We start from the raw sequence: 21,756 nt of genomic DNA, 5'->3' as shown, positions 1-21,756 counted from the left end.
CTATAAACAGGCTCAGTTGCCCGATAGAGCTCCACATACAAGTCCTGCCTCCTTCCATGCCCCCACAGAGTTTTCCTTCTCAACATGCTTCCCTCATCCCTGGTTCCTGTCAAGCCTCTCCCTGCACAGTGAGAAAACTGACTTGAACTATATCAGTGATCCTTTCTGAGATTTCTGTGTGTCACGCAATATGGAGAGTGTTCCCATGCTCAGTACTCTAGTTGCTTTGCTTAAGGCTTCATGACATCTGTAAGTGGAGCTCTAAAGAGCCATAGCTTGATTTTTGCTGCTCTACAGTGATAATCATGGGCAGCTGAAAAGAGAGATTATTCACTTAATTGGAGAACCTGCAGAGTAACCTGTTTGAAAGACTAACACTACATATTGAGGGAATCCTAATCCTTTCAGAAGATTGTGTGTATAAAATGATGTGTATAATACAAGCTTGTGCTAAGAAAAATAATTAAAAAAAAAACTAATGTAAAAATGTCAAGAAAATGGTACTTTGATGTATATCATTAAATGACTGGAACGCTCTTGCTCTGTGAAGTGTTAAATGCCAAGGATCTGATCCTGCAGGCATTTCTGCACTTGCTTAATTTTATTGCCATGTGTAGTCCCATTGACAATGGACTGCTTCATGGTAGTGAGTTAAGCAAGTGCTTAAATGAATGCAGGATTGGTGTCCAAGTCCCTAAAGAATTGGTCTGACTTTATGCATGTTTTTAAAATTAATCTTTTTTTAGCTGTCTAATTAATAAGTACCATTATTGTTTAGCGGGAAGTAAAATAATTGACTCTGCTTGATGACTCTGTCTTCTCAAAGCTCACGAAAGCTTATGTTCAAATAAATTTGTTAGTCTCTAAGGTGCTTTTCTTTTTGTGAATACAGACTAACACGGCTGCTACTCTGAAATCTATCTTCTCAGTATTTTTGAGAGGCAACATTAAGTTTATTTAGCCATCAAAACTAGTATTGAGAATTCACTGTTCAGAAAAAAAGGTTGTGGGGTTTGTTTGTTTTTTGTTGTTGTTTTTTGTAAAAATAAGCATTTTCAGTAAGTCTTGGTGATCAGACAAATGTTATTATTGGGGAAAATGTAGTAATTTTTGTGTAAGTTTTCTATCCCAGGTGTTACTTTACTATTTGCAGTTGACAAGATGACTGGACATAGAAAGTTTCCAGATCTGAATTACAACATCTGGGGGTTTCAGTTTCTTCAGTTATGATACTCCAAGGAGTATCAGCATCATGCATGTCCTGCTTGCTGAGTAAAGGATACAGTTAGTCATAACAGAACTTGCATCAAGCACCTGTTGATAACTCCCAGCTAGCGAGAGGCACACAGTCCTTGTGGGACAGTGGTACTATAATACCTGTGTTGTGACTAGAATAAGGAAATTATTTTGACTTTGTTAAGGGCATATATTAAAAATGTGTTTTATTCTGTCCTGTTGAGCAATTCGGCCAAAAGAGTTTATAGTATGTGCTGTCATTTTTTAGCTTTATAATTTACAAATTTTTATTAAATTGCTTAGTATTCGTGATGCAGGGCTTTCAGTACAGTACTTAAAGATTCTCTCTCTGAGGCTATTGAAAATATGATAAACTTTTATTTTTGTAAAACTTAATTTTTAAAAAATTGTTCAGAAATGATGGTGGATTTTGGAGATATTGGTTAGAGTACTGTAATATTTCTTTGTGTTACTGTTCCTTTTGTTAGCAGTTGCTAAAGGATTGTTCATTTTAGACCATTCACGTTTGATTTATGGATGTTCTCAGCTCATTTAGATCTTAATATATGGGTGGTCCTTTATGGGAAATGTAATAATTGTAATAATGCTAACTGCTCCTTGGCTTCATACTGATTAAGTACACAAAACTTGGTTGATTCCAGTCAAGACTGCACTGTTAAAATGACCGCAAATATAAATATAAAAATTAAGATTTCTATAGTGGTATTAACTTCCTGGTATATTTAAAAATATAAGCAATAATATGCAGTGTTAACCTACACAGTTAGGAGAGAAAAATAGGAATAGAATATACAGCAGTGTCCGCCACAGCTGGGGGAACCCCCGCCTCTTGCATTTCTGCTCTTTGCTGACTCTTACAACTGTACAAACTTAACATTGCTCTAACATTTTTTTTTTGCATTTAGCTTAAGTTTATTTTAATGAATTTTTTAAAAAACATTATTGGCTTAGGTCATCTTATGAGACTATGAAGTAGCACATAAAATCCATACTGCCCTGAATCTACTGAGTGGAAGTGTATTGTGAACTACTTGAGGGTGGCAGTGATAAGAGAAATTCATGCAAATGAGGTTCTGGTGGGGACAGGGATATGTGAGGCTTCCTATACTTCATGCCCCTTTTCTCTTCCCCCACTCAGCATCTGAAAAGTTCACTGTGGCCCTGTTTCTGCCATAACTCCCCCAGAGCTGTCCTGGGAGTCGGAGAGAAGGAGCAGAAGTTGGCTCTGTGGGCATGGGTCAGGTCTCTACTTCAACACAGCCTTGTGACCTGGTAGACTGGCTGTGGATCTTTCCTCTCCCCACTCCTTCCCATTTATCTCAGTTAGCAGGAGTTTAGAACTTTGCTCCAGTGGTCTGACTGGCTCTGAGTTGGACCTACCAGTCCGAATCCCTATGGCTAACTGTTAGTTGTGCATTGACACAAACTTGATAGTCAGGGTGGAACTGCTCAGGCATACTGTCTACCTGATTTAATTCCCAAGAGCATGGAAAGCACAGAGTGGAGTTCTGAATTCTGCCCATTATCAGAGAAGTGAGGAAGGCTTCATGGTTATTTCGGGGGGGGGGGACACGCTGGGGAATGACTTACCTTTGGGACTTTAACAATGCTGCTCAGGGTACAAAGTCAGGCCAAACTATACATCATCTTCTGTCCTCTGGAGGGACGTGATCAGAATTTGGCCCAAGTTTTTTATTTAAAAGAATTATTATACATGGGTTCTTACACTGTCACTAAAATAAAAATCTGATTACATTATTAAATTGAAAATGTATGTTGCTGATCAGATAATTTTTCCAGAACCAACTGTTATCAGTTAAACATCAGTGCTAGAAATATAGTACACAGTATTACTCCATATCCTAGTATAGTTATTGTTTTCTTGTACAACTTTATGCTACTAATATGAAAAGCCAAAAAGGGTGGACTGTGTGGAATCAAGGGAGGCTCCTGAACAACTCTACCAAAAGATCATGGATTAATTTTCAGTCATGTTGAAAACACAATGGAAATGTTTTCATTGTGCCCTTTTTATAATAGTCTGATCCTCAATTAAAAATATAATCTAAATCCAGAAAAAATGTTAAAGTAACTAAATATGTAAGTACCCAGAGGAGAGTAAGGTTATAAGTAACAGCCGTCATGGATTTGTCAAACACAAATCATGCCAAAACAACCTAATTTCTTTCTTTGACAGAGTTACTGGCCTAGTGAATAGGGAGGAGGGTATAGACATATATATTAATTTTTAAAAAGGCTTTTGACATAGTCCCACATAACATTCTTATTAAGGAAACTGGGAAAATATGGTCTGGATGAAATTACTATAAGGTAGGTGCACAAATGGTTGAAAGACTGTATTCAGAGTAGTTATCAATGGTTTGCTGTCAAACAGAGAGGGACTGGGCATGTATCTAATGTGGCCTGGCAGAGCTCTGTCCAGGGTCCAGTACTATTCAGTATTTTCGTGAATGACTTGGATAATGGAATGGAGAGTGCGCTCATAAAATTGCATATGACCCCAAGCTGGGGATGGGGGTTTCTAGCACTTTGGAGGACAGGATTAGAATTCAAAATGACCGTGACAAACTGAAGAATTGGTCTGAATTCAACAAAATGGAATTCAATAGAGGGAAGTGCAAAGAGCTCCACTTCGGAAGAAAAAAAAAATCAAATGCACAACTACAAAATGGGGAATAACTGGCTAGGTTGCAATACTACTGAAGCATCTGGGGGTTATAGTGGATCAAAAATTGAATGAGTCAGCAGTGTGATGCAGTTGTGGAAAGGGCTAATATAATTCTGGGGTGTATTAATGGGAGTATTGTGTGTAAAACACAGGAGGGTAATTATCCTGCTCTATTCTCAGAATGGTGAGACCTCAGCAGCAGTACTATGTCCAGTTTTGGGTGCCAAACTTTAAGAAAGATTTGGCGAATGGGAGAGAATCCAGAGGAGAGCATAAAAAATGATAAAAGGTTTAGAAAACCTGTGACCTGTAAGGAAAGATTTAAAAAAAACTGGGTATGTTTAGTCTTGAGAAAAGAAGACTGAGGGATGATCTGATAACAGTCTTCAGATATGTTAAGGGCTGTTTTATAGAGCACAGTGATCAGTTGTTCTCTGTGTCCACTGAAGGTAGGACAAGAAGTAATGGGTTTAATCTATAGCAAGGGAGATTTAGGTTAGAAAGTTTGTCCTCATACCTATGAGGATAATTAAGCTAAACTATCCCCATCATTGGAGGATTTTAAGAACAGGTTAGACAGACACCTGTCAGGGGGATGGTCTAGGTACACAGGGTCCTGCCTCAGCACAAGAGGCTGGACTAGATGATATCTCGAGATCCCATCTAGTCCTACATTTCTGTGTTTCTAATGGTTCCTTACAGAACTATTTTTAATTTTGTGGACTTCTGATTCAGTCTCTTTCAGATGATTCATTTGGAAATTCAAAGGAAAAATCCACCGTTCTTGAGACACTGGGACAGCCCAGGAAAAAGGAATTGAAGAAGATAAATCCTGTGCCATGGTGGATCTCAGAGGATGATTCTGATGATGGTGGTAAATACTGTGCATTTCTATATAACTTCAGTTCTTTTTGCCACAGTGTGTCAGCAAGATCTTTTTCTTTTTTTCATATTTTTTTTGCATCCTGAGGAAAACTGGTAATGTGAATGTAGTTATTGTATCACAGTGATAACAAGTAATGTTTGCAGAATACAAAATGAAATGAATTCATTAAACATTTTTTGATTCAAATCTTCATTGGAAAGAAAATTCAAGCTAGTAAGCTATGAGTATTATACTGTGTTTACTTTTATGGTTAACTAAAGTTCATAAAATATTGAGATACCCTTATATCAGATGAATAAATTCTGAATCACAAAAAGATAATTTATTAGAAAATATAGTGTACAAATATTAATAGGGGTCACAAAATGTCAATAGTAAAGCATAATTTCTTACTCCATATCTGTAGATCTCCATTTTAAAAAATGGAGAGAGGGAAAAACATAAACAATTTTGAAACAATAAGAGATCTGTATTCATGATAATTATACTTGCAGCTATTCATATGGTGGGGTGGGGAAAGGGCAGGAGAAAATTCACAACAAAAGCAAAAACATGCTACCATTCTCCCATCCTCAATCAGATGGAGGTTTTTCACAGACCTGTAGTGTATTGGTAAAACCTATGGACTTGTGCAGTAACTACCTTGATCGCATCCTCCTACAAGAAAATATATATTGGTTGCAAACCTCCACTGGGGAACCACCTGACTCAGGCTGGTTCCCCAGTGACCTCTAACTAACTAACTATCTCGGGAGTCGGCTTTCACAGGGTGATTGCCAGTCACTTTTTCACAGTGAATGGTGTCTCTTATTTTCATGATCCATTGAAGAAATATAAGGGTGAGCTCAGCAGAAAGTTCCGGAAGTATCCCCTGGAAGTTACGTAAACGCCACTGATCATCTCAGGCTTTAAGAATGACTCTATCCCATTGATCTGTGGTCATAGTCCAGATCCAAATACTACATATTTACTTAATCCACAAATACAACATGCAGAACTCAGCAAGTGTCTGGCTGTTGTCTGATGAGCTCCACGAGTTGCTCATCTTGGTCTCTGACTTTTCACAGGTTCTACTGGAAAACTCCTATCTCAGATGTTTCCCAATAGCTTTTCAAAAGCTCTGAGAGAGAACTTTCTTGCTGAGCAAGGAGTGCAAGCTGAGCATTCCACCTGGCCATTCCTTTTGCAAAAATGGCTTTGAAAGGGTATTAGCTCCAGGGATTTAAGGTAATTTCTCAAGGGATTATGGAAAGTTTGACCTCTTCTCTTACATTTCCTTTTGGGGTCCTTGAGGTAACCCACAAAGCCTTTTTGAAATTTTTCTGAAGCCACTACTGGGAGCTGTATGGGGAACTGTGGGATAGGTACTCGGAGAACAGTGCAACCAAATGATGTAGAACAGCACAAGTCAGCAGTTAGTATGGACGTTCTGAGCCATTTCTGCTTAAACCAATTCTATCACACTGGTTCAGCTAAGAACAGTTCAGTTGTCTAGAGTAGATGCAATCTTAAAGCCCAGGCTGCAGGATAGGCAGTTAAGAAAAAAATCTTTATAAACTGAGCAGATTTGATACAATAAACCTGGAGACCCACCAAACAATTTTAGGGTCAATTTTAAGAGTAGAACTTCACTTAAACGCTGGAAAATAGTAGGTAATCTAGGCCAATTTTGCCAATACAGAATCTTCCGTACATAGTGTGCTGGATTCTGGCTCACACTTTGGCCCCCTTGTTCTAATCCTGCATTGTAAAGAGGTCATAAAGCTGCTGTAACTGGGCAGCTGGGCATTACCCTGGCATAGGGAAATTTCTGGATGGCGTAAAGCAGTGCATCTGTGTCTCTGTGATCCCTTTCTGAGCTCAGGGCCATGTTTAGAGCAATAGGCACTATAAGACAGCAGAAGTTAAAGGCTGAGGGTGCTCTAGTTTGCACTGGAGGCTGAACTGGCCCCATTATCTGTGGGAATCCTGGAGCAAAGAGGTGACCGACAGCCACCTTTCTTGCCTCCCCATTCTTGGGTCCTTTGTCAAGTGTAGTTCAGCAAGATCCAAGGATCCAGGCCTATATTCTCAAATAGATTCTCCAGTACGTTGTCATATTGTGCAACTGAGCAGTGGCTGAACAATGCTGCAGTACTAAATTGCTGCAACGGATAAATTGAACGAGTGATCTAGTTTCTTATCTTCTATTGTTTTGCAAGTCAAATGTACGCTTATTAACATGCGGCATAAGGAACAAAGTAACGGTTAGCACTGCTGAAAAATAAATGATATTGCTTCAAAGGTAACAAATGTGGGAATTAACTTTGAATTTAACTTGTGAGGTCTAAACTTAATGTTCCATGAAATTCTGCAGAGCTCTGTGTTCCCTTAGGCTTGGTCTTGCTGTTCGTTTGCAGACAGCACTCTTGTTAAAGTCTATAGGAGGTACCTGCATGAGATCTGCAGCATTAAGCTTATAGTGCTTTAGGCACTCTGTTAATTGCATTATGTCATTCAAACGTGATTGTCAAAAGTATTTTGTCAATGTGAAGCAAACAAACTCCTATGCAAATCTGTAGGAGTGTTAGTTTTTCTGTCATCTATCATGCAGTGTAAATCTCTAGTCTGATTATCTTTTCCTAGCCCTCTCATCGTGGAAAGGCCCTGACATTGAGTTTCATCGAATAATAAGCAATTCAATTGGTTTTCTATATTAATTAATAAACTAAAAGATACAGTGGTTTCTACTGACTGCTGTTCAGTTGGCTGAGAAGAAAATAATGGAAATAAACTCGTAGTGTCTGTATATTTTATATTTGATCTCATCTTCCTTTGGCTTTATACTAAGGTTGAATTGATTTGTGGAGTATGTTTCCAGCTGTTGACTTTCATGTTTGGTAGATTAAGAAACTGCCTTTATTCCTATGGGCTGTTTTTCCCTCCTCTTGGATGCATTTGATCCTCGTTAATCACAGCTTCTAGTTCTTTTCACCATATTAGTGATAAAACAAAGAGCATGTGTCATAAATATAAAGGGAAGGATAAACCCCTTTAAAATCCCGCCTGGCCAGAGGAAAAATCCTCTCACCTGTAAAGGGTTAAGAAGCTAAAGGTAACCTCGCTGGCACCTGACCAAAATGACCAATGAGGAGACAAGATACTTTCAAACGCTGGGAGGAGGGAGAAAAACAAAGGGTCTGTGTGTCTGTTTGTATGCTGCTTTTGCTGGGGATAGAGCAGGAATGGAGTCTTAGAACTTTTAGTAAGTAATCTAGCTAGGTATGCGTTAGATTATGATTTCTTTAAATGGCTGAGAAAAGAATTGTGCTGAATAGAATGACTATTTCTGTCTGTGTCTCTTTTTTGTAACTTAAGGTTTTGCCTAGAGGGATTCTCTGTTTTGAATCTAATTACCCTGTAAGGTATCTACCATCCTGATTTTACAGGGGTGATTCCTTTACCTCTATTTACTTCTATTTCTATTAAAAGTCTTCTTGTAAGAAAACTGAATGCTTTTTCATGGTTCTCAGATCCAAGGGTTTGGGTCTGTGGTCACCTATGCAAATTGGTGAGGATTTTTACCAAACCTTTCCCAGGAAGTGGGGTGCAAGGGTTGGGAGGATTTGGGGGGGAAAGACGTGTCCAAACTACGTTTCCCAGTAAACCCAGTTAGAGTTTGGTGGTGGCAGTGGATATTCCAAGGACAAAAGATAAAATTAATTTGTACCTTGGGGAAGTTTTAACCTAAGCTGGTAAAAGTAAGCTTAGGAGGTTTTCATGCAGGTCCCCACATCTGTACCCTACAGTTCAGAGTGGGGGAGGAACCTTGACAGCATGATAAGAATTATTGTCTAGTCTGTGTCCAGCTTGCATGTCTATTCTTGCTGTCTGTCTTGTTTCTCAAGATCCTCAGATAAGATTTGTCAAACTGGAGAAAGAGAAGAAAGTAATTGAAAATAATGCTGAAATAGCTGGAGATAATGAACAGAAGATGCCTCATTCAATTTTCCAATCTGGTACTTGATGTAATCAAGTTTTCTAATATTTGTTGACGTCAGTTTGGTGCTACTTTTGTATTTGCTATAGAAATTCCTTCCCTTAGTTTTCCAGTTAATCACAATGTTTTCATGAAACCAAGCTGCCCTTTATATCATTTGCATTGCCAAAAGTAACTAGAGGAACTGTAGACTTTATAACGTTGCAATAGTGTAGTTCAGTAACAATGTCATTTTTCATTAGAATACATTTAATAGTTTGGCTAGATATGGAAAAACCACTGGCATAGAAATCATGGGAAGAACTTGTGTACGTATCACTCTCTAGCGATTTGTAAAATTAATATAATACATTTACATCAGTTCAAAGATTCTAATCCAACCAACATTCTGCAGATTTTTATGGGTCTGCTTCTGTCCCCCTTACTCATGTTGAGTAGTAAGTTATCCCGTGAATAGTGCCATTGCAGTTGCACCAGCATAAAACTGCTGTAACAGACAACTGTAGAAGAATCAAGCAGTTTATTTCTAAGGTATAGATTATATCTTTAGGCACAGACCTATGCATGGTGCAACATAAGAGGAGTCCCAAGGAGATTTGTTGCTCTCATAGCTGCAACTAATGATGGCTGGGCCCTGGCATTTGTGTGTAAATAATAATGGCAGTGAGTAATTGGCAAGTAATAGGCTAAGTCCTTGTCTACACTAGAAAGATATACTGGTTTGACAATAATGACAGTTAAAGCAGTAGAGCCCATTAGTGTAGACACAGTTATCCTAGCCAAAAAAAAGGTGCTTTATACCAGCATAGCTAGTCTTGTATGGGAAGAGCAATAACTGTGTCATCTAACCTTTATGCTGGCATAACTGCATCCACAGTAGAGGTTGTGTTGCTATAGCTATGTGGGGAAAAATCACAAACCATAACTAACAGTTATATCAGTAAAACTTTTTAAAGTGTAGATGAGTCCTAAGTATGTTTTGATGTCAAAATCAAACCATTTCACATATTGTCAATAGTTTAGGAGTCCACAGTAAGTGAAATGTTTGTTGCGTGGTCCTCTGAGTAATGTTTGATGGCTCCTCAGTTCTACAGGAAATCTCCCTTCTATTACATGTCTAGCTTTGTAAATGAATGTGCTGTTCTGTGTTTGATCAACCTCATACTCGTATGATGAACTGTAAAGCATCTCAGTCTGGGAGATGAAAGCACTAAAAACTGAAGAAATTTCTCAAGTTACAGTGGCAACATTTGGGGGCATGGGAAATGAGGTATTTTTTTTCTATTTTTAATAATAAAAGAAAAGGAAGTTGTAAAGGGATGTCTCGTTTCTGAGTTGATATAATGAAAGGGATACTGTCATCTCTTTTAGCCTGGGAATCCAAGGTCTGGTTCAATTTCCAGTGTTGCTACTGATTCACTTTGACCAGAACCAAGGCCCATGAAAGTTAACAGAAAGTCTCCCATTGTCTTCACTGGGCTTTAAATAAATTCCTATGAGATTTTAGGTGAGTTGTAGATGTGCAACTCTTGTAATTAAGATATTGAAATATCAAGGCTATTACCACCTTTTTATCACTGCTTTTCACTGTTATGTTGCTTCAACAGATCCAGATGCTTTCTTTGAAAACTGGTATTACAAAACTTGCTTTATCATTGGCATAGCTACATTAGTATTTATCTTCAGACAATCTGACATCCCCTTCCATTCATGCTAGAATAAAACTTTTGTATAAGATAAGACACATTGTAAGTAACAGCTAAATCCATTAAAAAGAGAAAATAGTATATTTATAAATCTCCACAAGCAACAATTACTGCAGCTGCTGTACTGTAACTTTATATTTTTGGTAGCAGCTATAAAATTGATATAGTTCAACCTGCAAGAAATAATCCGGGTTTTTTTTTTTCAGTGTTGTAACTTAAATTCTCATGACTTATTTTTCTCTTTACTCCCTGTTATACCTAAATATTCATGAATGTTGTGTGTGAGCTTAGTTGTTTCTGCAAAATCTTTTTCCAGTGCATCTTGCAACAAGACATTGGCTAAATACAGTATACTGGAAAAATTTAATAAGGCCAAGAAAGATGAAGAGGGAAATGCCGCTTCTGACATTCCAGACAGTTGTAAGGGTAACATACTTACTCTAGTTCCTATCCCGTAGGTGACTTTAAAAAAATATCAAAAATCATTTATTTGTTTGAAAAATTCTTGTCCAGTTATAAAATAAAATTAAAATAAAATAATGCAACCTTTTTTGGATATGGCCTACTGCCAAAAACAGGTGACGTTTTTAAAAGCTGTAATTCAGCATGAAAATAGCCCTTGTTGAGAACATTGCATTGTTCCAAAGGAAATTGATCTTGATTTGGCCATGTTATGAGGCTCTGAAAATTACATACAGAGCATGTGAAATCCTCTTTTCTTATTGGTTGTTTTAGTTTATTAAATTCCTGTCCTGCACTGAGAATCAAGTAGGCAGGCCCCCATTTCAATGGGGGTTCCCTGTGGCTCTCAATGCATTCACAAATCTTGTGTCAAACCCCCGCCTCCAAATCATGAGATTTAAAAAAAATAATAAATTATGGGGTCTTCTATTTTTCTCCTTGATTTTAAGCCTTTAGGGTTCATGTATTCAGTTTTTTCTCTGCAACCATGATGGATAGAAACATTATTTTTAAATGAAATCGTGTAGTTTCATGTAATTACATGACTCCAGGTGCTGGGGGTTTAAGAAAAATGCCAAATATTGTGAGTTTTGCAGAATATTTGCAAGAGTTGGCAGTGGCAAGATCAGGGCCTAAGTGATCATCTAGAACTGAACTGCACTTGCTTGAATAGCTCAGTTCAACAACAAACAGATAACAAGTTCCTTAGGTCCTGGTCCAGCAAAGCACTTAAACAAGTCCCATTGAAATCACTGGGACCACTCACATGCTTTAATGCAGGATCTTTGCTCACAGGGTGAGTCCAGACTGGCCTGGATGTACTCTGAACATTGTGGGAAACCCAAGATCTGGTAAATAGGGTCCTTCTCTAGTACCAGCAGCAGAATCCCCCATGGTCTAAAGGAATGTGTATGAGGCTAGGAGTTGAGTTATCTGTCAACATCTTTCCATCTGACTTGGTAATACTTATTTAGTGAGGCCTCACCATTTCTGCTCTATAAAATGGTAATATATACTCCCATTTTCCAGATGGAGTAGTTGAGGCACAGAGTGATTAAATGACTTGTCTAAGGTCACATAGGAAGTTTGTGGCAAAACTGGGATCAGATCCCTGAATTCTGTTGTTGTAGATCCATATCTTGTCAACTGGATTACAGTCCCTTTTAGACAAATTGCTCCAGAAATCAAGATATTCATGCCTACCCTTTTGAACAGCACTGAGAATTATAGATGGAAAAAATTCCATATGGGAGCAAATTGTGTCTTTACCTTATCTGAAAAATATGGCTATTAAGATTCAGGGGTTGTGTAAATAGGAGCCACTGTGGCCTAGTTAGGCATTGACCTCAGATAGAAAAGACTTTAGTTCTAGTACTTGCCCTGACATTTACTTGCTCCATCACTTAACTGCTCTGTGTTTCATTTACCTCATCTGGAAAATAGGACTATTTGCCCAGACTTCCCATTTGCAGGTGGCAAAGTGTGTTATAACCAGCAGGAAATGTTCAGCATCCCACAGCTCCCATTTAGGGCACCTAAATAAGTGGTCAGATTTTCAAGAGTTGAGCTATATTGCTCTCAATGAGAGCTGCTGCATGCTAAGCACTTGTGAAAATCTGGTCTTGTTTGCATACATAATTAATTTTAACTTTGCTGTGAACTGACTTGTCCCAAGAATATTTCCATACTGCTCTGGAAAACTTTCCAAAGTATTTTTAGGAAGCCCTTTCCTCTTCTGCTACTGTAATACAAATATATAATAGTGAAGAGCATCATGGACTAGTATAGGTACTTAAAATGTTATTACAAAATTAGGCTTCAGTCATGCAATCAAATCAGCGCAGGTGGACCGCATCCACTTCAGTGGGATTCTTTGCAGATGCAGAGATGATGTACCCTTACATATCCGAATGCAAGGTAAGGACTTCTACTTTTAAAAAGGATGTCCGTATTGACTGTGTTATAAAAACATTTCACTGTAAATATACTATTGCTCTTTAATACAGTTAAATATCCAGCATCTGGAAATGTGTTGTTTTGTCTGTACATGTCCACTTTGAAATAGACAGATGACTTTCAAATCAGTTGGCGATGCGGGGGAATCTGTACGCTTAAATCCATTGACATTAATGGAAAGATTCCAGTTGACTTCAGTGGGTTTGGAATGAGGCCGTATATTTTTAGTTAGTTTTTTTAGGAAGTTTAACAATGTAAAGAGAGTACATCTAATATTTAGAATGTATTAAGACAGTTTGAGGATAAGTCACTGGAAAAAACAAATTAGTTTCACTTTTACAAGAGAGACATGGTAAAACAGAAATAATGAAATATATACACAGGTGATACAAGTTTATAGGGCCATATTCTCTTCCCTGACTTTTCTCTCAGTACCAAGGAGATGGAAACTGGCCCTATCTCTGCTTTTGAGGTTTCCTCCACTGGGGGGAATTTTTGAAGAGGGTAGAGCGGGTGTAGCCAGTTTTTACACCACTTTCTTCCACAGTCCCTGTCAGAGTGCATTGGAGGTAAAGAGGAATATGGTAAGGGCAAGGAGAAATTTGGTTAGAGAACTCTGTAGTCTGGCTATTCCAAGCTGGTGAGCTGTTCCCAGCTGGCACAGCTCAGAAAGCTGTGTTTGCAGCCTGGCTGGGTAGAGAATTAGTGTAGCTATACACAGCAAAGAATCTGGGCCTAAAAGTGTACTTTGTTGAGAAACAGCTTGTTAGACACAGCAATAAGTAGGGTTGCCAACCCTCCCGATTTGGCTGGGAGTCTCCTGGAATCAGGCTCAATCTCTCAGAGGATACTGAAGCCAATCTGGGAGATTTTAGGCTGATAAAAGTCCAACGGCACAGTGGGGCTAAGGCAGGCTCCCTACCTGCCCTGGCTCCACGCCGCTCCTGGAAGCAGCTGGCATGTCCAGCAGCGGCTCCTAGGTGGAGGCATGGCCAGAAGTTGCTGCACCATGCCCCTGCCCCAAGCATTGACTCCACAGCTCCCATTGGCCGGGAACGGGAACCATGGTCAATGGGAACTGTGGGGGCGGTGCCTGCAGGCGGGGACAGCACGCACAGTGGCCTGGCCACTCCTGAACCTAGGAGCTGCTGCTGGACATGCTGCTGCTTCCAGGAGCAACCCAAGATAAGTCCTGCTCGGCCGGAGCCTGCACCCCGAACCTGCTCCCGAACCCCACCCCCCTGCCCCATCCCTGATCCCCCTCCCACACCCAAGCTCCCTCCCAGAGCCTGCACCCCTGCCTTAGGCTGATCCTGGAGCACCCTACCACACTCCGAACCCCTCAGCCCCAGCCCAGAACCCACACCACAACCCCCTGTATCAGCCTGGTGAAAGTAAGTGAGGGTGTGGGAGAGCAAGCAACGGGGGGGGGGGGGGGGGCTGAAGTGAGCGGGGGCGGGGCCTCAGAGAAAGGGTGGGGCAGGGCCTTGGGGAGGGGGTGAGGCAGGAGTCTTTGGGTTTGTGCTATTAGACAGTTGGCAACCCTAGCAATAAGTTATTAGTCAGAGCTGTATTTATCTCCAAAGGAAAAATGTATGAGAATAAGTGGCTTAGAGAGAAGAGAATTCCTATAAAAAATCTGTCAAACATACTGGACTGCTGGAACAATGACTAATGCAAACATACAACAAAGAAATATTTTAAGATACAAACGTGTGTGGAAGGGAAAGTATGATATGCTATATTAAAATTAGTATGTGATCATTTAATTTTAATCATAAAAAATATATTGAAAATTAGTATGTGATCATTTAATTAAAGGCTATTGTAATACATACAATGTGCAGGTTCATCCTTAACTTTCTTCTTTCCTGACTTTTGAATACTTACATGCAACCTGAATGTTCTTTTATTGTAGTTTTTTAATTAAATTAAATTTGTTTTTTTAAATATTGTAAGTTACTGCTGAAGCAATGGGTGCTATTTAAATATATATAAAAGAAAACAAATACAAAGCTACATTTTCTCTGGGCTGCCAACTATGTTTACCACTAAATATTAATCTCTTTATAACACTTCTGGATATAATTGGCTTCCATGAATGCTTTTGTGAAGAGGTTACAAAATAGGCTCTATGTATTTCATAACATACGATGTTCGCCTCACCAGAATCTTAGGCTGGTGTTAAAAACGTGACTGTGAAAATAAAAAAATTGTAAAGCAGAGAGTAGCTAAGCTAAACAAGACATGCAAAGGGCTGAGTCACAAACTTAATCGGAGCTAAGGGATGCAAACAAGTTTAATATCTTTGCTACTGTGATAAAGTATATAAACTTCACTCATTCTAAAAAGGTAACTGCAAGACTTAACCATGCAGTACAAATTGTCATTTGTAATTAATCTCTGTTGTGTACAAAACTGTCTTTTTTAGGAATGCTATGGACAAATGGAAGCTTTCTCAAGTCTCAAAAGGATTCCCACCCTATTGTAGAGGTGGATGAGGAGGCTCACACAGGAAAAATGCAGCTCCAAAAAAGTGATGGCATTTCTATATCCTTAAGTAGAGATAGCCTGGAACCTGATGGTAAGAAATAACAGAGAGAGGAACCATTTAATCAGATTATTAGCAAATTGCTGGTCAAGTTATTACAAATGAAGAATATATTTTTCTAAAAATAAACACAATAAGTGGTGAGAATTGGTGAAACTGTTTCCTTAAAACATTGTTCTCAGCCCTGATCCTGCAAGTAATTCTGCATGGGGTCCATCTGCATGGAATCAGTTGCAGGATCCTGTACACTATTTAGTATTTCTTTAATACCATGTGGCTGTCTTTTATTATAATTAAACTTCTGTGATTATTCCATGGACTGAGATTATATTATTGTAATTAGATTGTGATATGTTTTTAAATTTAGATTCAGTTGTGGCTTCTGGACCTAATCAAAGTATTTTGGGAGCTGGATTGGATACTTTGGAAGAACAAGAAGAAAAAGAGAGATTCTTTGCTAAACTTGAAAAAGGAGCTTCATCTACCATGGATTATTCAAGATTAAACAAAGAGCTGGACTCAAATGATTCTATATTACTAACAGCATTTGCCTGGTAATGTGTGGGGACTCTACACTGAAATTACTCCATTATTTTTAATAAATATATATATTATGATGGAGCTCAGAAGCCCAAATCACAATCAGGCATCATTGTACTAGGTACTGTATGAGCATACAAAACAATGTGGTTGTTACTCGGAAACTTTATAACTGAAGGGTATGTCTGCTCTTAAAGTTGAGGTTGTGATTCCCAGCTCGAGGAGACATATGCTAGCTGCAATCAAGCTAGCATGGTAAAAAGTGTGGTAATGGCTGCTTGACTGGTGGGTGGGGCTAGTCATCCAACTACATGCTATGGTCTCAGATGTGTATGTAATCAGGATGTTGCCGTCATGCTCATCATTTAGTGTCCTAGTCTGATAAGAGCTTGTCTCCTCAAGATGGGAATCGCACACTTGGCTCAAAGTGCAACCTAGGGCAGACACAAATGAGATTAGCGAAAGGAGAGAATGAGGGGAGGGAGGATGAGAGTCATAGTGATAGTGCGCATGGTTATACAGACCTGTGCACAACTTGATAGTTACAAGATACTTAATTTTTTTTTCTTAACTATAACATGTAAATAAAGATATTGGTAATCCATACTAACCTTCCACTTAGCCATTTTCTTTTGACATATTCCTATAGAAATGACATTAGAAGTGAGGCTTGGGGAGGGATTTGAAGTAGTGACTTTATAGACTAGACCAGGGAGGTCATTCCATGTGTAAGAGGCTGTGTGAAAGCTGTGGGAGAAGACAAACAGGCAGTCAAGGCTGGCCTACTTGCGTGTACTTAGAGATTGGAAAAGAAATTTCTTAAGATATAAGAGCAGATAAGGAGGGAGAGGGAGAGTTCTGAAAAGCTTTAAAAGTGAAGACAACAACCTGACTTTGGAGTAGAAAAGGGGGAGCCAAGAGAGGAACTCAAAGGGTGGAGTGCATGGCAAAGTTGGAACAAGAAGCAAAAATGATGATGATAGGCGTGTTTGTTTTGAGGGGGCTATTGGGTGTAAAGGAGGCCAGAGAGGAGGCTGTTGCAGTTACAAGGGGGAAGAGGTTTGGGGATGAGAGTTCTAGCTGTGTGGACAGCTATAACAACACTTACACCAGTAGAATATAAAATAGAATATCAATGATAAGTTTAAAAAATGTGCACATATTATTACAATTACCAGTATGAGGCAGGAAGCTTTTATGAAGAACAGATTTAAAAAAAAAATCTAAACTGGTGCTCATTAATGACAAGGGAGACAGTAACATTTTTTTTTTCCGCCCCCAGCAATGAACAAAATGTAGAACAAGTGGAAGATGAATCTAAACACAGAGAGAAATGTGGTAATAGTCTTATCTTCACAAATAATGCGTGTAAAACCTCTTGTTTAATTTGTGGAGTGTCTTCTTTTGGGCATTATTTTATACCCAACAGTGTAAACTAAGAATAGAGAAAATTTTATAAAACTGCTGAATAATTAACAAAAGGTGAAGTTCTAATTATAGAAGTGCTAATTATAGAAGCTACTGAAGTCATCAGAAAAATGCATGTTGGAATATCAGAGTAGAGCAGGATCTCCACAATTCCAATGGACCATGCTTTGAAGACCTGGAAAGGGAAAAATACAATTTAAAACTCTTTTGTTTGTCCCCTACTCCATATTTCTTTGAGAAAGTGAGCCAGAAAATTTGAGGCTCCTCTCCTTTTGTATATTCCAGATAGACAAGATAGTATAGCAACATCACTGAAAGGGTAGTGGGGGTATTATGGGAACCAGGTGTTCTTTCATCTGGCTTTTTTTCACATCAATATTCGTCCCAATGCATGCAACCTGTTTTTATTTGAAAGTCAAGGTGATTTTCTTGTTAACTGTACTAATAAGGGCTTGGGATCTGCCTTTTTATAACTTTACAAGATCTCTGTCAGGTGATTCCTAGATCAGCCTTCTCAGGTGATCAGAACCTCCCAGGTAGCTTAGTTTCCAGGCGACATCTCCCCTGACAAACCAGTTCTGCTGGGCAAGAGCTTGCCTATTGTCTAGGATGCTTAGAGGCAGATCCCAGTTTAAGGACGCTCTGTTGTCAGCCCTGTATCACTCCCACTTGAAATTTCAGTCCAACATGGAAGTAAAAAAAACAAAAGAGAAGGAAAAGGGCTGCACAATCAAAATGAAGTTAGCAGCTTGGTAAAGTCACATTCAGAGAGTTCATAATCTCACACCAAATTCATAAATCGTAGATTTCCCAAATTGACACACTGCCCCTCTCAGCCTGTCTCTACTTTTCCCTTTCACTGTGCTGCTGCTCCTCCCTCTCCCCTTACTTATAGCTCTTTCTTGGTTTATCTATTTCATTCCATCCCGGCGTCTTAATCTATTATACTAAAAGGGCAAATTCCTTTTTTGAGACGGAACAAATTAATTGGTTAGCTGAACTGTCCAGAAATCCATTCTGGAAAGTTTGAATTTAATAAACATAACTCTTATTAAATTTAAGTAAAATGCGTATTTGCAAACCTTAAATAACTAAAGGAAATATTCTTTCTTTAAAATGTATGGGTGCACTGTCAGCTCAAGGGCTATAATAGAAATGTTAAAACAAATTTGTAGTTTTACAAAGATAAAAGAATATAAATTCTTACAGTAACAGTTTAGTTTCTATGTAGTTATTGTAGTGTGTATATATAGACTATAATTATAGTCTTATAATTTCTTATAGTGAAACTCGTATAGTAACAATTGTACTACATAATCAGAAACTAATGTATACATTTTGAATCATCAAATGTCAAACAAAAATATCATTGGGAACGGTAAAAAATCCTGTTTGTAGCAATTATACTATATACTCATTTGAATTTGGAGGGAATATACCTGGCTTATTCTTCATGCTAACTTTTGTTACAAAATAAGCTCTGTGAGCAACACATTATTTGTTGTTAGCAAAGTATTTTCCTGACACTGCCTGTATCCTTAAAAAAAAAAAAAAAAATCATCTTTATTCCCTGCTTAATTTTACTTCAGGCAATTATAGTGAAGATTTTGAAGATGAGACCGAATCTAATTATCCTTCTAAAAATGAAGATAATGAAGTTGAGCAAACTGTCAGATCAGAAGCTGATTTAAAAATTCAAGGACAGGTATAATATTTAAATATTTAAATTGTTGAATTTTGTGGTATGAGACATTTTCTGCTATGTGTATCTGCTTTAAAGATCATCATAATTCTGACAAAGACCAAACTGCCAGTTTTAAAACACTTCTTAAAAATCTATCATTTTAAACTAATTGTCTGAGCTTTTAAACTACTTTTTTGAGTTTATAGAGATCTACAAGTACACAAATATATATGTAAAAGAACACAAGTAGCTATAGTTTTTTTTTAATGGACTTGCATTACATACAAGGAAGAATAGAGGTATTTGGTGTGGTATTTTTCCATGAAGAATGTACTGTTCCTGGTGCTTTGATCTACGGTACTTGCTTATTTGCATTTTGAGTTAACAATCACAGATGGTAAGTGCAGTACTTAAAAGCACTGCACGGCGCTTCAGAATGACAGGGAGCTTTTCTCTCTTTTTTTGTGGGGAGGCGTGGGGCAGGGAGTCGGGGGTGAAAAAGCTATTGAGCTCTTCGGGAAAAGGAAAGCCTCTGACCCATAGAACTTTAGAATGAAAAGGGGAATCAAACTTTTCCTTTCCACCCCTTCTCCCAAACAGTGCATACATCTGTTGGCTAGTGATCTGCTGGATGACTTGTAAAGGGGTGGTCAGGACTATCTGTATCATCAATCATGAACCCAGTGGATCTAGCCACCTGGAATTCTGTCACTATAGGGGAATGCCGGAGTGGCATGGAGAAAGTGCAGTAGCTCTATACCTGCTCCCAGCTGCCTTTGGCATAGAAGGCAGGCCAGAGTGGCTGTATGCTCTGGCTATTTCTGAGTGCTGCAACAGCTTTTTTGGGATCACTTGGCATAGGTTAGATCAGTTCTGAGAATGCTCTAACTTTCACCAGAGGCCAAACCATCTCAGGATCACCCTCAAAATCCAGGGGCCAAAAATGTGGTTTAAAGTCTCATTTTCCTACCCTTTGGGTCTAAGAATTGGGGCCAGTGTGTTTTATGTAAGCAAAACAATGAGACCAAGAGGTAAGTCTTCAATGCAAAATTAAAGACAATAAGTCTTTTTTGTAAGGATATTTTGTGTTGTATCCATGTACTGTACCACATCTATAGAAAATACGATAAACGTATTTTCAGATACTTCTGGTTCCTTAAGACTGAAAAACAAAACACTGGTCCATAAAATGATTCTTATTTCTGAGCAAAGTTCTTTTAAAAATTCAATGCAACATAGTCGAGGTAAACTTTATTTAGTAGGGCGTACCATGTATGTGATTACAGCTTATCTACGTTAGATTTTGTTGTCTAGAACAGCTCACATTAATCGCCAATTGATGACCCTCAAATTTTTGTAGCTTGTTTTGAAAACAAGTATTAGTTGAAATGCTAGTGCTAATAAATGCAAAACCACAAACAAACAGCACCTCCGCCCATGTTCATACCACTTTAAGGCTTCAAACTTGAAGGCAAAGTAGTTAGGAAATGAAAAATGAATGCTGTAATAAGGACACTAACATGGTATTTTCTGATTTTCTTGTGTTGTAATTTGCAATAACAGCATTTTGCTAATGTAATTTTTAGCATCTAGTTCCACCTCACCCTTAAGGGGGAAGCAGAGTAAAAGAATGGGGAAGATGTATGGTCCCAGTTCATCTATTGGTATCATAACTTCATCGTGCTCCAAGCAGTTGCACAGCTTAAACTCATACTATAAATATTGAACTGCACATGAACTAAAGCAAACTTTTAATCTCTTTAAATATAAACTTATTTTGTTTTTTCAAATTCACAAAGTAACTATCCTTCACTGTTTCAATTGTTTTAGGATGAAAAGACTGGCATGCTGGCTAAAGGTAAAAATTTAAATTTGCAGTAGCGTGAAAATATTTGTAAAACATACAGCAAGTAAATCTGTTTTATTTCTGAATGTGAATTTACTGCTCCCTAATCATGGACTGAAGTAGTTAAGAATGATCCATATGTCTTAATTTTTAAATAGGCCTCAACACAGTCTCTAATTTTGCACCAAAAATTCAGTTTCCACGTTTTCACACCTGCAAGCTTAGGGCCAGATCCTGCAGTGAGCTCAATGCAGGCACTGCAGTCCTCGCAGGTGGAGCTCATAGAACTGGGGCCTTAGTAGCCATGTTTCAGAATCATGCCCAGAGTGTTGAAATGTAGAGGGTGATCCAGTGGATATAGTGTACTTAGATTTTCAGAAGGCTTTTGACAAGGTCACTCACCAAAGACTTTTAAGCAAGGTAAGCTATCATTGGTTAAGAGTGAGGGTCCTCTCATGAATCCGTAACTGGTTAAAAGATAGGAAACGAAGGATAGGAATAAATGGTCAGCCTTCAGAATGGAGGTTGGTAAATAGTGGTGTCGTCCAGGGGTCTGTACTGGAACCAGTACTATTCAACATATACATAAATGATCTGGAAAAAGGGGTAAACAGTGAGGTAGCAAAATTTGCAGATGATACAAAACTACTCAGGATAGTTAAGTCCCAGGTAGACTGCGAAGCGCTATAAAAGGATCTCACAAAACTGAATGACTGGGCAACAAAATGGGAAATGAAATTCAGTGTTGATAAATGCAATATTGGAAAACATA

At 38.4% G+C, this 21,756-nt stretch overlaps 1 protein-coding gene across 7 annotated transcripts in view; it reads left to right on the top strand.

The window, feature by feature from the left end:
* CEP162 (centrosomal protein 162) overlaps window positions 1-21,756 on the top strand; it is an 80,636-nt gene that overhangs the window by 5,655 nt on the left and 53,225 nt on the right. For 6 of the 7 annotated variants that reach the window (XR_007355912.2, XR_012667604.1, XR_007355913.2 and 3 more), the window contains exons 3-8: window positions 4,682-4,820; window positions 15,367-15,519; window positions 15,854-16,040; window positions 17,309-17,364; window positions 19,044-19,159; window positions 20,969-20,996. Coding sequence is in view for 4 of the 7 variants with exons in the window: in XM_048845104.2 (XP_048701061.2) it covers window positions 4,682-4,820; window positions 15,367-15,519; window positions 15,854-16,040; window positions 17,309-17,364; window positions 19,044-19,159; window positions 20,969-20,996 (679 nt within the window). In the remaining 3 variants the exon portion in view is untranslated. Of the gene's footprint in view, window positions 1-4,681; window positions 4,821-5,899; window positions 6,060-15,366; window positions 15,520-15,853; window positions 16,041-17,308; window positions 17,365-19,043; window positions 19,160-20,968; window positions 20,997-21,756 lie in introns of those variants that run through there. The other variant, XM_075126562.1, reaches the window with a different exon arrangement.

Source organism: Caretta caretta, chromosome 3 (assembly GCF_965140235.1).
Source record: "Caretta caretta isolate rCarCar2 chromosome 3, rCarCar1.hap1, whole genome shotgun sequence".
Lineage (NCBI taxonomy): Eukaryota > Metazoa > Chordata > Testudines > Cheloniidae > Caretta > Caretta caretta.
This window is presented reverse-complemented; position numbering and strand designations above follow the sequence as displayed.